This window comes from Stegostoma tigrinum, chromosome 29, assembly GCF_030684315.1.
Source record: "Stegostoma tigrinum isolate sSteTig4 chromosome 29, sSteTig4.hap1, whole genome shotgun sequence".
NCBI lineage: Eukaryota > Metazoa > Chordata > Chondrichthyes > Orectolobiformes > Stegostomatidae > Stegostoma > Stegostoma tigrinum.
The window spans coordinates 42,071,649-42,087,436 of record NC_081382.1 but is presented as its reverse complement, the minus strand read 5'-3'; the positions used below and the strand labels follow the sequence as shown (position 1 = coordinate 42,087,436).

The window sequence follows — 15,788 nt, the reverse complement described above, 5'->3', positions numbered from 1 at the left end:
GCTCCATCATGTTCACAGTGTTATAGTTTAAAAATTTGTAATGTTAAAAACACCCTCTGCAAGTGCATACCTGCGTGTTTCCAGATTGCCTTTGACCAACAGACTACTAACATGAAGCAAAGTAACAAGAGGTGATAGTGGACAAAAATGTTTCCTTCATATAATATGCACAATTTAAATGATCATTTTTTCTTATTTAAATCGCAATCTTTCTCTGAGTCACTGTTTGCCATTAAATCATCCTATAAATTATTCTGAGTAACAGTTGACTGTTAACAGCTTTGTGCTTTACTTTTCAATGTGAAAGTTTGTATGATTGCGTCCATGATGATTAGTAATAATTCCTATCACATTGTTTTCAGGTTGGAGGATGGTGATTGGAGTACAGAGAAGTCCTATGTGTGCTCCTGGAATCTAGATCGGAGAGGGTTGAACCCAGAGCGACCAAATACAGTGATTGATGTTTCTAGTGCTGTTATGTGTCTGGCATTCCACCCAGTAGAGCCTTCTTTGATTGCTGGTATGAATTGAGGCTTTCATTTTTAAAACCTGGATCTGCTCATCACATTTTAGGGCAATGGAGAAATGAGTTGAACTACTGAAATCATTGAGCTCTTTTCCAACATCTTGGGTGTCCTGAAGCAGTGGATGAAAATCCGACTCGCATTTATAGTGCACTTCACAATTGCGTGACAGTCAAGTTGTTTGCAGCCAATGAAGTACTTTTGAAGTGTAATCACTTCTATAACATGGTAATTATAGCAGCTATTTTTCCTGCTGTAAGTTCCCATACACAGCAGTGATATACTAGTCAGTTAATCCATTTTGGTAATGTTGATTGAAGTATAAATATTGGCCAGGAAACTGGGAGACTGCCCTGGAATCTTTATCTGCAAGTGGTGTCTTAGTTTAACATTTTATCCAAAAGACAGAAGAGATGCAGGTCATAGACAGCACATATTACCAGCAGTAAATGATTCAGTAAAGTGCTGTAATGATTGTCTGTACAGGGATGTTAACATTGAGGGAACTTTTATTTAAATGGATTTTTATTCACCAATTTAGAATTGTTAAGTAAAATGTCTGTGTTTATTCTCTTCATTCTTTATTCATTAACGGGATAATGGCGTTGCTGACGAGGCAGCATTTGTTGCCGATCCCTAATTACCCAGAGGACAGTTCAGAACCAACCACATTTCTGTGGGTCTGGAGTCACATGTAGGCCAGACCAGGTAAGATGGCAGTTTCCTTCCCTAAAGGACATTAGTGAACAAGATGGGTTTTTCCAACAATTTACAATGGATTCATGGTCATCATTAGATTCTTAAATCCAGATATTTTGTCGATTTCAAATTCCACCATTTGCCATGGTGGGATTCAAACCCGGGTCCCCAGAATGTTATCTGGGTCTCTGGATTAACAGTTCAGCGATAATACCACCGGGCCATTGTCTCCCCATCATTGTGTTGTGTTGAAATAAGCTGCAGTGATGAGGTTGATTGGCTCGCTGAGCTGGTTTGTTGTTTTGCTGATGTTTCATTACCGTCCTTGGTAACATCCTCAGTGCTGCCTCCTGTGAAGCGTCAGTGTGTTTTTCTGCTTGGTTTTTAAACTCTGGGGTCCGTTGAGATGGATTGCCTCACTTCCGGTTTTCCTTCATAGTGGAGTGTAAATGAGGTCAAGTTCAATGTGTTTAATAAAAGCATGCTTTGTGGAATGCCATGCTTCTAGGAATTCTCGTGCTTGTCTATGCCTAGGAATTCTCGTGCTTGTGTATGCCTAGCCTGCCCCAGGATCTTGGTGTTGCCCCAGTCGAAGTCGTGGTTCTCCTTGTCCATGTGGATTGAGATGAGTGAGTATTGGTCATGTATTTTTGTAGCCAGTTGGTGTTCATTATGGTTTATCTAATCCAGGACCTTGCCCCCTAACACGTGGACTCTTATTTAATATCTTCCTTTGTGGCACTTCGTCAAAAGCTTACTAGGAATCCTAATAGATCATGTTCTTGTTTGTCTGTCTTGCTCATTGCCTCCCCAAAGAATTCCAACAGATTTTTCAAATGTGATGTCCCCTTGATGAAGCCTTGTTGACTCGACCATGCAGCGTAAGTCATATTTCAAAGCAAGTCTGTCTTTTTATTTTTTCCTCTGGTGTGCATAGTTGTTTAATTTTAGTTGCATGGTAACTTAGATGTTGCTGGCCTCTTGCCTCCTCCCAACTGTCTCTCACACTGTCACTGCCCTCTGCCCCTCTCCTGAGTCCTTACTCATACAAGAGAGGAAGGGAGCGAGGTGCAGAGTGAAGGGAACCATTTAGGATACAAAATTGATTTGAAAGAACAATCAAGCATGCTGAGTTACAGTGTCAACCTTGGTGCAACTGCAGTAACTGAGGTAAAACAAAAATGGGGGTAGCACTATTTGTGTATATTCCCGAATTTATTAACTGTGCTATGGCTCAGTGGTTAGCACTGCTGCCTCACAGCGCCAGGGATCTGGGTTCAATTCCACCCTCAGGCGACTGTCTGTGTGGAGTTTGCACATTTCTCCCCGTCTGCATGGGTATCCTCTGGGAACTCTGGTTTCCTCCCACAGTCCAAAGATGTGCAGGTTAGGTGGAATGGCTAAGCTAAATTACCCGTAGTGTTCAGGGGGTCTGTAGATTAGGTGGCTTGAAGGGGATGGGCCTGGGTGGGATGCACCAAGGGTCGTGTGGACTTGAGGCCAAAGGGCCTGTTTCCACACTGTAGGGGTTCTGATTCTAAAACAAAGATGTGCTATTAGACCACATTTAATCAGGGGAGTATTTAAAGATATGTTAGGATAGTAAATTAATGAAAGTTAAATTGATTTTCAATTCCATTAGCTCCTCACTAAATTAGAAGATAAATATACTTCCTTTCAGAACCTCAGCCATGAAGTATCCATTTTAATGTTGTCACTGTGTAATACTGCTAGGCCATTGCTTGCCTCCCTCCCCAGAGGGAAGTGATGGCCTGGCATTATTATCATTGGACTGTTAATCTAGATACCCAGATACGTTCTGGGACCTGAATTGAATTCCACCTCGGCAGATGGTGGAATTTGAATTCAATAAATAACTGGAATTAAGAGTCTAATGATGACTGTGAATCCATTGTGAATTGTTGGAAAAACCCATCTGGCTCACCTTCCTTTTAGGGAAGGAAACTGCCATCCTGGTCTGGCTTACATGTGACTGCAGAACCACAGCAATGTGCTTGACTCTTAACTGCCCCCTGGGAAATAAATGCTGCCTTGCCATTCTGTCAGTGGAAAAAAACCATTGAAGTCTCCACTTACTCAAATAGTAGCAAATTGAAGAAACTGATCAGGTATCTGTATGATATATTTTGATTTGGAAGTGGTAAAGACCCATGGTGAAGGTTTCTTTATACTTGTTCACGGTATGTGACTTGAGTTCGCAAAATTACACAAAATCACAGAATCAGTAAGGTGGAAGAAGGAGGTTGTATGGTCCATCATGTCAACACTAGCTTTCTGAGCATTTTGAATTTGTGCAAATCTCCTTCCTTTTTCCTGTATCCCTGCACACTAGATCATTAAATTAAAAATAATGTCCCCTTGAATGCAACAATTCAGTCTGCCTTTACCACACCTCCAGGCAAGGCTTTCAAGCTCTAAAAAGTCCTTGCGATACATCATTGTTACCACTAGAGGATACTAGTGTTAAAAAATTTCATGATTTGTGAGATAAAAGATCAAAGTGTTTTGTGTCAACTGATTAATACATTTGGAATTTCCAAATAAAATCCTGGGCAAGATGTTATTACAGCTAAAAAATAACCAATAAATTAATCTCCTAATTTAAAAAAAAAGAAAGACTAGAAGAAACTGAAGAGTTCCTTTTTTACTTTAGAATACGTATGAGAATTGAAATCAATGCAGTCTTCCTTTAATACATTAAGGATGAAAGGGTTTTTTTAAAAAAAGCAAGTTGCTTTCTGCTTTGAAGTTTAGGGGGAACAACCAGATGAAAAAGTGCCACCGTGGTAATGAAGAAAGAAAATTTGAACATTAGGAATTAGTAGGATGTCACTCTACCCTTTTGAGCCCGTGCATTTCCAATGTGTTCCTGTTTTGTCACAGATTTATTTACAGCAGTCACAGAATTCACTTGGTCTCTATATAAATCTCTTAAAGCCTTCTCTTCTCGTCTGCAACCTCTGATTCCATGTTAACAATGAAAAAGGTTTTATCCAGTTATCCTAGCAGTTTGTGCCATTTTTTAAGGGATGGAGAGGACTTGGAGTTCTAACAATCTATGTCGGTAATGATACTTTATCATGCATCATTGGAAAATGAAATACTTTGAGTGGATGCAGTCTGAAGGAATGGGTGAAAATATTGAATCTTTACTGTGTACCTCAAAGATTAATGCACTATTTGTGGGTGGAGCAGTAAACAAACATGCATTTATAGGATCTTTCATTACCTCAAGGAGTCACAAATCTAGTGATTAGTAGAAAGTACGGCAGCTGATTTGTCTGACCAGTTGGCCTAGTATTGGTTATCAGGGCATTAATAGAACTTATAAGGGCAGAGTTACTGATAACTTGCAGCTATTCTGAGAAAATAAGCACAGATTTTTAAAGGGTAGATCATGATTGAACCTGACTGAACGTTAGGAGTGTGTTGAAATACTCCCCACTTTGCCTGGATGGGTGCAACCTCAACAACATTCAAGAAGCTTGACACCATTCAGGACAAAGCAGCTTACTTGATTGGCACTGTATCCACAAGCATCCACTCTCTCTACCACCAAAGCTCAGTAGTGGCAGTGTGTACTATCTACAAGATGCACTGCAGAAATTCACCAAAAATCCTCAGACAGCACCTTCCAAACGCGTGACCACTTCCATCTAGAAGGACAAGGGTAGCACATACATAGGAACACCACCCCCTATAAGTTCCCTTCCAAGCTACTCACCATCCTGACTTGGAAGTATATCACCATTTCTTCACTGTTGCTGGGTCAAAATCCTGGAATTCCCTCCCTAATGGCATTGTACATAAACCCAGTGCAAGTGGACTGTAGCAGTTCAAGGATGCAGCTCTCCACCACCTTCAAGAGCAACTAGGGACAGTCAATGAATGCTGGCCAGCCAGAGACGCCCACCTTCCACAGAAATGAATTAAAAAACATTTTGAGGTTGTCACTGAAGTAATGAACAGGTTCATGTCTGTGGATGTTATTTAAATTGTCTTCAAAGGCATTTGACAAATTCCGTCATAACAGACTGTTAACTAAAGTTAAAACTCTCAGAATTGAAAGGATAGGAAATAGGCAGAGAGCAGGTCATGGAATAGGGGTAATGAGTATGTACTCCAGTTGGAAAGATGTAACTAGTTGTGTCCTATGAGGATCTATATTGGGGCTTCAGTTCACTATTTAATTACAACACAGATGGTGGGATAAAATGCTACATGTTCAAGTTTGCTGATGACAGGTAGTCAGATCCATGGATAGCTGTCAAAAATAATTGAAAAAGCTGAAGGAATGCTGACTTTTATACTGGAGGACTAGAATATGAGGAAATGGAAGTCACACTGCAATGACTCAACATCCTGCTGAGACCATACTTTAGGAAGGTTATATAGACCTAAGAATGATCTATCAGAATGATACCTGAGCTCAGTAAGTTAAATTACAAACAGAGATTCAACACGTCAGAAGTAGCACTGCCTGAAATTTAGATGGTTAATAGGTGATGTGATCAAAAGTAAGGCACTTTTGTCCAGGTCTTTCTGATTAGCCCAGGAACACAACTGTTATGCTACCATCAAAACTTCTGTGGGCTTACCTTGACTACTGTATTGAAGCAGTTCAAGAAAGCAACTTATGTCTGCTTTTTCAATTTTACCACCATGCCCACATAGAGTGTGATTTTAAAAAAAAAAGTTCTCCAGATTTGTCCAGTTTGCTGAGTTATCAGTCTTTCGATGAAAGAGACTCTGCTGGAAATCATTCCTTAATTCCCCTCCCACAATAGAGTTGATAAAAAGTTTGCAGGTCCTTCGTAAATCAGGATTATACAAGAATCCGAACTAAGAGCAAGAGTAGACCATATGGCCTGTCACTCTTGCTCCTCCATGTACCTGTAGTGTTATGAGGGAGGGCATTCCAGGACTTTGGCCCAGTGATTATAGTTAAATGTTGGTGAGCTGAATGTCTTGCAAATGGTGGTGCTAACATGCAATTAATGTCCTTCTCCTTCTACGTGGTGGAACATGCTATTAGTGGAGGCATGGTAAAATGCTGCCATTGTCAATGATGCACACAGTTTCCACTGTCTGTTATTGGTGGACAGCATGAATGTTAAAGGTGGTGGATGGAGTGCCAAGCAAGTAGAGAGCATTCCAACATACTTCTGATGTGTGCATTGTAGATGGCGCACAGGTCCTGAGGAGCCAGGAGGTGAAGTAGTTACCACAGAACTTTCCACATCTGACCTGCACTTCTAGACACAGTCCTCATATGGCTGATCAACCGTAGTGCCCAGGATGTTAATAGTAAGGGATTCAGCTATGGTAAAACCATTGAATGTCAGGTGGTTAGTTTTTTTTCTTGTTGGAGATGATTACTGCCTAGAACTAGAGTGCATCATATGTGCCACTTGGCACAAGCCTGGTGGTCGTTCATCTCTTACTGGATATAGATGCAGCCTGCTTCAATATCTGAGGAGTTGTGAATGCTGCTGAACATTGTACAAACAACAGGAACCATCCCCACTTTAGACTCTGTAATGGAGGAAAAGTTATATAAAGATGTTTGGGCCTAGATCTCTATCCTGAAGAAATTCTGCAGTTATGTCTGGGAATGAGATGATTGACCTCCAACAACTACGACTGTTTTCTTTTGTGTGAGGCCTAAGTCCAGTGGAGAATTTTCTCCCTGATCCCATTGAATTTGGTTTTGCTAGGGCTCATTAGTTACGTAGCCAGACAAATACCATCTTGTTGTCAAGGGAAGTTATTCTTGCCTCATCACTGGAGTTCTGCAGTTTTATCCATGTTTGGACCAGGGCTGGAATAAAGCCAGGAGCTGAGTGGTCCTGGTGGAACCCAAACTGAGCATCAGTGAGCTGGTTATTGCTGAACAAGCGCCACTTGACAGCACTTTTGATGATGCCTTCAGTTCCTTTACTGATGATCGAGAGTTAACAAATGGGGCAATAATCTCGGATTCTCCAGCATCTGCAGTTTCTATTGTCTCTGATAAGGAGTCTGATTTGGTTTTGCCCCGCTATTTGAGGATAGGACATACCTGGGCATTTTTCAAGGTGCTGTGTAGATGCCTATGTTACAACTGTACTGGAATAGCTTGATTAGGGGCTCAGCTAATTCTGGACCATGTGTCTTCGGTATTGTGGATGAAATGTTATTCGGATTCACAGCCTTTGCATTGTTTTTGATGTAACTGTTTCATGACATCATGTGAAATTGATAGGTTGCTTGATGACTAGCATCTGTGAAACTGAACACTTCCAGAGAAGCCCTTTCCTTTTCCTTCCTTAACCAATCTTCTAATCATAGTATACTGCTCGCAGCTTCATGAGTCCTTACCTATTTTGCTTCTTTAACCTTTTAAATTATTTTTGCTTGCTGTATATTGAATGTCTTTTGGAAATATTGATTTCCTTTTATCTGCCTCATTAGTTAGATCCTCAAAAAACACTTTCATTAAACCATGCTGATTTTAGCTGGTCATAATGTGTTTTTCAAAAATTTTTTGAAACTTCATTAATTGACACTAGTAGTTTTCCAATGACTAACGTTAGGCTAACTGGCCTATCATTCCCTGTTTTCTGTTTTTTTTGTATCACATGAAGATTTGCGAGACTAGACCTGCCACCTCAAGAATCAATGTGTGGAGGGAGACTGGATTGACTAGGACAATAGTCTCTGGAGTTTAGAAAAATGAGGAGGGGGTTTCATAGAAACGTCTAAAATTCTGACAGGACTAGACTGGGTGAATGCAGAAAGGTAGTTCCCGATGACTGGAGAGTCTAGCACCAGGGTTCGCAGTCCGAGGATGCGGGGTAGGCCATTTAGGACTGGATGGGGAGAAATATCTTCACCTAGAGAGTTGTGAATCTATGGAATTCTTTGTCACAGAAAGTGTTTGAGGCTAAAACATTGAATGTTTTCATGAAGGAGTTAGATATAATTGTTGGTGCTGAAAGGGTCAAAGGGATGGTAAGAAAGGAGGAAGATGATACTGAGTTGGACTATCACCCATAATCATATTGAATGGTAGAGCAAGTTCAAAGGGTTGAATGGCTTACTTCTCCCATTTTCTGTGTCACTGTTTATTTAATAATGTCATGTTTATGAATTTTGAATCTGTGGAATATTTCAGAATCTAGGGAATTTTGGAAAATCATAGCCATAATCCCTTCATTCATTCATTTTAGAACCTGTAATAATGCTGTAAATAGGTATGTGTGTTGAAGCTCTACATCTTGTTTTCATCAGGACAGATGCAAGAGGGCCAAATTTCAAAGGGAATAATAATTTATGCTGCTTGAGAAAAGGGTGCTGGTTGGTTGGCAAGCAGACTCGGAGGCATTGCCATGGAGAGTGCATCAAGGAATGAAGGATCCTCGTACAAAATTCTGCTAAATTCAGGAAGAGCACAATGCTTGGACATGTTTCCCTACTTGCTGTGTATCAGAATATGTAATGTCTAGCTATATTGCAAACCTGACTTACAATATCAAATTGGTTCTTAATGTAATTTTCAACAATTGCAGAATCACAGCTAACATTAGCTGTCATGTTGAGTGTTTTGCAAATACAAGCTGATAGTGTAATTACTGTACACAATCCTTTGATACAATTCACCAGTTGTTAGGTTATAGAAAGGAATAGAGTCATACAGCACAGAAACAGACCTTTCAGTCCAACCAGTCCATGCTGACCATGTTCCCAAACCAAACCGGTCCCACTTGCCTGTGCTTGGCCCATATCCCTCCAAACATTTCTTATGTGTGTACTTACCCAAATGTCTTTTAAACACTGTGTCTGCATCTAACATTCCCTCTGGAAGTTCATTCCACGCACAAAGCACTCTGTAAAAAAAAATTGCCTCTTATGCCCTTAAATCTGTGGCCAACATACCTGGCATCACACCAGCACTGACATTCATATACCATGTCTTTTGTCTTTTGGGTAATTCATGGGATGTAGGCATTGCTGGCTGAGCCAGCATTGGTTACCCATTCCTAATTTTCCCTTGAGCTGAGTAGCTTGCTAGGTCATCTCAGCAGGCAGCTAAGAGTCAACCGTATTGTTTTGTGTCCAGAAGCCACGTATAGGCTAGACTATGTAAGGATGGCAGATTTCCTTCCCTAAAGGACGTTAGTGAACCAGATGGGTTTTTACATCAATCAGCAGTGATTAGATGGTCATCATTGAGCCAGCATTTAATTCCAGTCTTTGATTTGTTAAATTCTGATTTTTGGTGGGATTTTAACCCATGTTTCCAGGACAGCAGCCTGGGGTTCTGAGTTATTAGTCTAGTTATCATTCTGCCACCATCTCCCTATGATATGATATGCTAGACATTTCTGGCTTAATGGCAGCATCCATTTTGCATAATAACAATTTAAAACTGCTAACTTTACCCATTGTTCACATTTTTCATGTGTCTAACTCCTCCAGGTTAATCACCTGTTGTTCAAGGACAATAATATGGGTATACAATGGCCTAGTGGTATTATCACTGGACTGTTAATCAAGAGACCCAGGTAATGTTCTGGGGACATGAGTTTGAATCCTGTTGTGGCAGATGGTTAAATTTGAATTCAATAATAACCTGGAATTTAAGAGTTTAATGATAACCATGTATGGTGATTGTAGTGACATCAGCCAAATGGACGTCAGAATGAGTTCCCTGATTAGACCAGATTAACAACCCCAATCAGGGACTTCTGGCTTTCAGCTAAAAAAGACGAGTGTCCCCATTCTAACGTTCTGAGGATATGGGTTCAAATCAGGGCTGATGATGAAATTTGAATTCAGTAAAAATTAGGACCAGTAGTCTAATGGCTGATACCGATTGTTGTCCATGGCCATACTAGTCAGGGAAAAGCTTTGTTTGTTACTGGTTCCTTTGCCATGTGTTTTTTTTTCCTGGCGGTGGATGTATTGAATACAATTTGCACAATGATGTCTTCCCTGAGTACCTGCAATTATACATGGCACGTGCGTGCACACAGCAGTACTGCTATGGAGCAGTAATTTGGGGGAACAAAAAGAGCAGTATCAGATGTTCTGACACAGAGCTGTTTCTGAGGGAGCTGGAACAGTGTCAAGGATTTTTCCATGTGTAAATGGATGGTATCTTGGTGATGGGATGCCAACCTCAATGGAGTTATTTCAATGGTGACAAGAGTGAGATATATTTCTGAAGAAACTTGCTCACAACAGTGGCCTTTAAGTTGGGGTAAGCATTTTTGGCATCATGCTGTTATTTGGGAAGCTTGACTCATTTGACCCTGCTGCCAAAGACTGAATGCATTATTTTTCTGGGCAAAAGGCATTGGTGCAGATGAAAAATAATAAATAATAAATAATTCTCATGACAGCTTGTGTACCTGTAGCTTTTTTGGTTATTAGGAGCCTAACTTTTCATGAGGAACCAGATGCTAAAACCTTTCAAGTGTTCGTGGATTTAGTTTAGGAATATTACAACCCCAGGCCTCCTGTAAATCTGAGATGCTATTGTTTATAGTCGGCAATTTGAGAACCGGAGGAATCCATTTTGGGATTTTTGGCTAGGTTAAGACAGTTGGCAGAGGGATATGACTTTGGTTTAACCCTTAATGGGATGCCGCGAAACCTTGTCTCTTACCCATGCAGTGCTGGTGAATTATTACAGAAAATTCACACACATTCTGCATCCGTCCTAACATGTAAATATGCTCAGACAAAGAAGGAAGATTTGGCGGTCCATTTTGGTGCCAGTAAATTCCATCGATACCTTTTATAGGCATACATTTGTAATAATAACGGACCACAAGTCCTGACTAGCGACTTAAGGAGGACAAGGCAGTGCTGCCTAAAGCTTCAGGCCGAATTCAACAATGGGTATATACCCAAACTGTGTACAATTCCAAGTTTGAACACCATCTGGAAGGCCAAGTAGCAAATTTGGATGCACTGAGTTGACTTCCACTATCTGACACGCTGCTGGCAGTACTGACACTGGATAAGTCCGTAATGGTTCAAAACTTTCTGGACATACTGTTAACTGTACATCTGAAGTCTTATACTTGTATAAAGATCAGCCCTGGCAGAACTGAAACAGCTGGTGGTGATGGGCGGAACCAAACGGCTGTCATAACCAGCTTTAGACCCGGAGAGACCAGATGACAATAGAGGATGGCATGTTATTAGGGGGTGCAAAGTTGATTGCTCTGAGCAACGTCTGCTGCCAGATACTGGCTGAATTCTACCAGAGTCATCCAGAGGTCTTCAAAATGAAGATGTTATGTCTAGGGGCCAGTTGTGGACACTGACATAACCACCTTGGTGGGGCAGTGCCTAGAGAGCCAACAAGGACAGAAATTACCACCAATAGCTCTCCCACATCAGTGGGAATAGCCAGGTCTGCCCTGGATTTGGTTGTACATCAACCTGGCAGATCCTTTTTATGAGCTCAATGTTCTTAGTCATTGTAGATGTCCATTCAAAGTGGTTGGATGTACATAGAGCTCATTTGTCAAATGCGGGAACAACAACAGAAAAACTGTGCTCATCTTTTGCAATACATGGACTCCAGGAAGTGTTGGTCATAGATTACAGGCCATCATTTACCAGCAGGGACTTTCAGTATGCCCTGCAGTTGAATGGGATTTGACATACAAGGACAGCTCCATACCATCCATTGTGCAATGGCCTGGAAGAAAGAGTAGCCCAAACTTTGAAGATGGGCTTGAAGAAACAGTCTGCAGTGTCGCTAGATTCCAAACTGTCCCAGTTCCTGTTTGATTATAGGACCACCCCTCATGCAATTGCAGGGGCAGCACCAAAGGAGTTGCTAATGAGATGACTCTGCACCCGGTTAAATCTGATATTCCCGCACCTGGGAGGAGGTTGAAATGGCATCAGAAACAGCAATACTGGACTCCAGACTCGGCTAAGTGAGAGCAATGTTTTTCTACAGGGGACAAAGTTTGCTGTAGAAACCAGAGAAGTGCCCCTGCAAGGGTAAGAGGCATAGCTGATGCAAGATCAAGATCAGGACCAGTGACCTATAAAATTCAGGTAGGAGTGAGTGATGGACCTAAACAAACACATGGGCCGTGTGAAAGTCGCAAACGGGTTTTGAGCAAAGTATATCCTGCTCCTCTGAACAGGTGGAAAGGCTGTTGGAACCCATGGCTTCTCCCTCTCCAGGTGTTGAGGAGACGTATCAATCTGAGATATGCATGGCAGATCTTGCCACATTGATGCCTTTTGCTGCCAGAAGAAGAGAGTGAATTTCTCCTGAGATCCTCCAGGTGCGAAGCAGTTCGCTTCTTGAGTTACATGTTGCCCGTATCTGATGCAGTGCCAGAGGAAATTGACCCAGTGTAAAAATGCCCCAGGAGGCGCTGTCAGACTCTGAGTCAGAGAGAGACGTAGTGTAAGAGGGTCAGCCAGGTGGACCTCCATAGAATATGAGCTCCTTGTTGGGTTTGTTAATCTGGTCCAAACTGACAGATGAAAAGAGGAGTGTCAGAAATTCTGACACTGAGTTGTCTCTAAGGGAGTCACACCAGTGTCAAGGACTTCCACGTGTAAGTTAAAGGGTGACTTAGTGACAGGATGTTTGCCTCTGTGGAGTTACTTCACCACAAAATCATTACCAATTGTCAGCAAAAACCCAAAGGTTTGTAATTTTCCTTTCAGGGAAGAGCATCGCCATCCTTGCCTGGTTTGGTCTACATATGTCTCCTGACCCACAGCAAGTTGACTCTTAACTGCCGTCTGGAATGGGCAATGGTAGGATTGGGCAATAAATTCCTTTTGAATGAATAAAAAAAATCCAGGTTAAGTTAAGGTAGATAAGGCACTTCCAGTGAAAATGACTGTCAACCATTCATTACCCATTTAATGTGCAGCATAAATGATTGTGCCTTTTAAAATCTGGCTTTCGTGCATCTCTCCTGAGGAGTGAATGACATGGCAGCATGTCTCTCTTCAAATCATTACTTCCGAATGGCTGTATAAAGATTGGATTTCTACCATGTGCTGTGCTCTGTAGGTGGTCTTTACAGTGGAGAAGTTTTAGTGTGGAACAACAGTAAGACGGATGACCCTTTAATTGCTAGATCAGGAATGTCTGAGGACACCCACCGTGAGCCTGTTTATCAGGTAAAGCCTTAGTTTAGATTATTCTGATCTTTCTGTTCTTTCCTTGTCTGGTTTAAAATAATTTTCACCTTTTGAAATCCATAAAATGATCGCTGATGAAACATCTATGTATCTGTTGTTCTTCGACCCCAATCCCCTTCAAATTACCATTTGTGTTGTCATAATTTGTGTGCTGCCATTGGAAGGCTGTTCCGAAGGGTCTTAATGTGTTGCTATTCACTGTGTTGCATAGGGATGCCATTCACTTGTCTTAAGATTCTGTATCATTAATGTGTAGCAAGTGTGAACAGAGGAAAATTTTTATAGCAAGTTTCCAGCATAACAATGGCTAGCTGGAATGTTGGATCTAATTTACATCCAGCAGTAACTGCGTCAGTGAGGAAAAACATGACTGCACACTGTTTTAATAACTAAAACCATATGAAAGTAGCTTTTTAAAATTTACACGCTACTCAGATTGTCTAATTGTGAACTGGACAGATGTCAACAGCAGATACGGCCTGACCCAAGACTGCAGGTTTGTGGGAGACTTGTTCAGACAGAATTTGCAGTTGGATGGAATTAAGATGAAGATTGGCTACTGATCCAATTGAGTGGCAGAATGATCTCCTTTTCCGATCATCCTACTTTTGAGATGATATGTTGATCTGAGTTGAAAGAGTTGAATGGGATTTTCAGATTTTTATTTAACCTATTTCATAGAAAATATTCTGCACTTCTCGTTCCATTATTGTAGCCAGTGTCTTTCCTGGTATTTGAGAATTGCACTGGGTGCTAGAATTGCTCCCTGCTTTGAACACATTAATTGGGAATTTCTGACTTGTCTATTTAATTCTACATGCCGCTGTCACTCTGACAATTAACATCGTCGACCACCTTAAATGAAGTCCAATGGAAGTTCAAGGAACAGCACCTTGAGTTTTGATGAGTATTTTTGTATTTTCTGAGATCAGTATAAAGGGTTAAACAATTTCAGATTCTCAGCTATGCCCCATGTTTTTGAACAGCGGTTGCTGGCGATGATAACAGCAGAGCAGAATCATTGTTGGTTTCTCTGGAGACACCTTTCATCTCATTAGAGTCATAGAGATGTACAGCATGGAAACAGACCCTTTGGTCCAACTTGTCCATTATGACCAGATAATCCTAAATTAATCTAGTCCTATTTGCCAGCATTTGGCCCATATCCCCCCCAACCCTTCCTATTCATATACCCATCCAGATGCCTTTTAAATGTTGTAATTGTTCCAGCCTCCACCATTTCCTCCGGCAGGTGATTCCATAGACATCCCACCCACTGCATTGAAAAAGTTGCTCCTTAGGTCCCTGTTATATCTTTCCCCTGTTACCTTAAACCTGTAGTTTTGGACTTAAGGTGGCATGGCAGCTCATTGGTTAGCACTGAAGCCTCACAGCGCCAGGGACCCGGGTTTGATTGCAGCTTGGGTGACTGTCTGTGTGGAGTTTGCACATTCTCCCCGTGTCTGCGTGGGTTTCCTCCGGGTGCTCCGGTTTCCTCCCACAGTCCAAAGATGTACAGGCTAGGTGGATTGGCCGTGGGAAAATGGCCCGTAGTGTTCAGGGGTGTGTGGGTTATAGGGGGATGGGTCTGGGTGGGATGCTTCAAGGGAGGGATGTGGACTTGTTGGGCTGAAGAGCCCGTTTCCAAACTGTAGGGAACCTAATCATCTAATCTAATCCCACTCCGAAGAAAAAATCTTGTCTGTTTACCCTCTCCATGCCCCCCATGATTTTTATAAACCTCTGTTATGTCACCCCTCAGCTTCTGCCTCTCCAGGGAAAATAGCCCCGGCCTATTCAGCCTCTTCCTATAGCTCATACCCTCCAACCCTGGCAACATTCTTATCCTATATCACGGGTTTTTGCCTCTGATCTTTCCCATACCCTCCCTCCTTTTCCCTGGCTCTGTTTTTTGAGCCTTGTTGGATGTCTCACTGCTTCCAGATCTGGAAATAGCTTATTAACTTGAAGCATTAACCAGTTGTCACCCACAGGTACAGCCTGAACTGCTGAGTGTTTTCCAGAATTTTCTGTCTTCAAGATTTCCAACATCTGCAGTATTTTGCTTTTGTTAAGTTCTGAGGTCATTCATTTTAATAGGAGACAACTTTGAAGTCTGGGAATCTCAGCCTGTGGTCCAAACCAGAGGGCTTTTGTGGGCACACTATTGCCACTTCACTAAAGTGGTGATCTTGGAATTAAGCTTTTATTAATCCTTCCCCTCATCAATCATGCATTCCGACATTGTGGGCACACCTTTTGCTGATTATTCCTTTTCTCCTTCCCCTCTTCCACATAGACACACACAAATGCACTTCCTTAATAACAAAATATTGTTGAGAGATATTGGGACAGCTTAGCTTT

General features: G+C 41.5%; 1 protein-coding gene across 2 annotated transcripts in view; it reads left to right on the top strand.

Moving 5' to 3' along the window:
* dync2i2 (dynein 2 intermediate chain 2) overlaps positions 1–15,788 on the top strand; it is a 42,171-nt gene that overhangs the window by 17,302 nt on the left and 9,081 nt on the right. The window contains exons 3-4 of one of the 2 annotated variants that reach the window (XM_048559277.2): positions 363–520; positions 13,294–13,403. In XM_048559277.2, coding sequence (XP_048415234.1) covers positions 363–520; positions 13,294–13,403 — 268 coding nt within the window. The remainder of the gene's footprint in view (positions 1–362; positions 521–13,293; positions 13,404–15,788) is intronic. The other variant, XM_048559278.2, reaches the window with a different exon arrangement.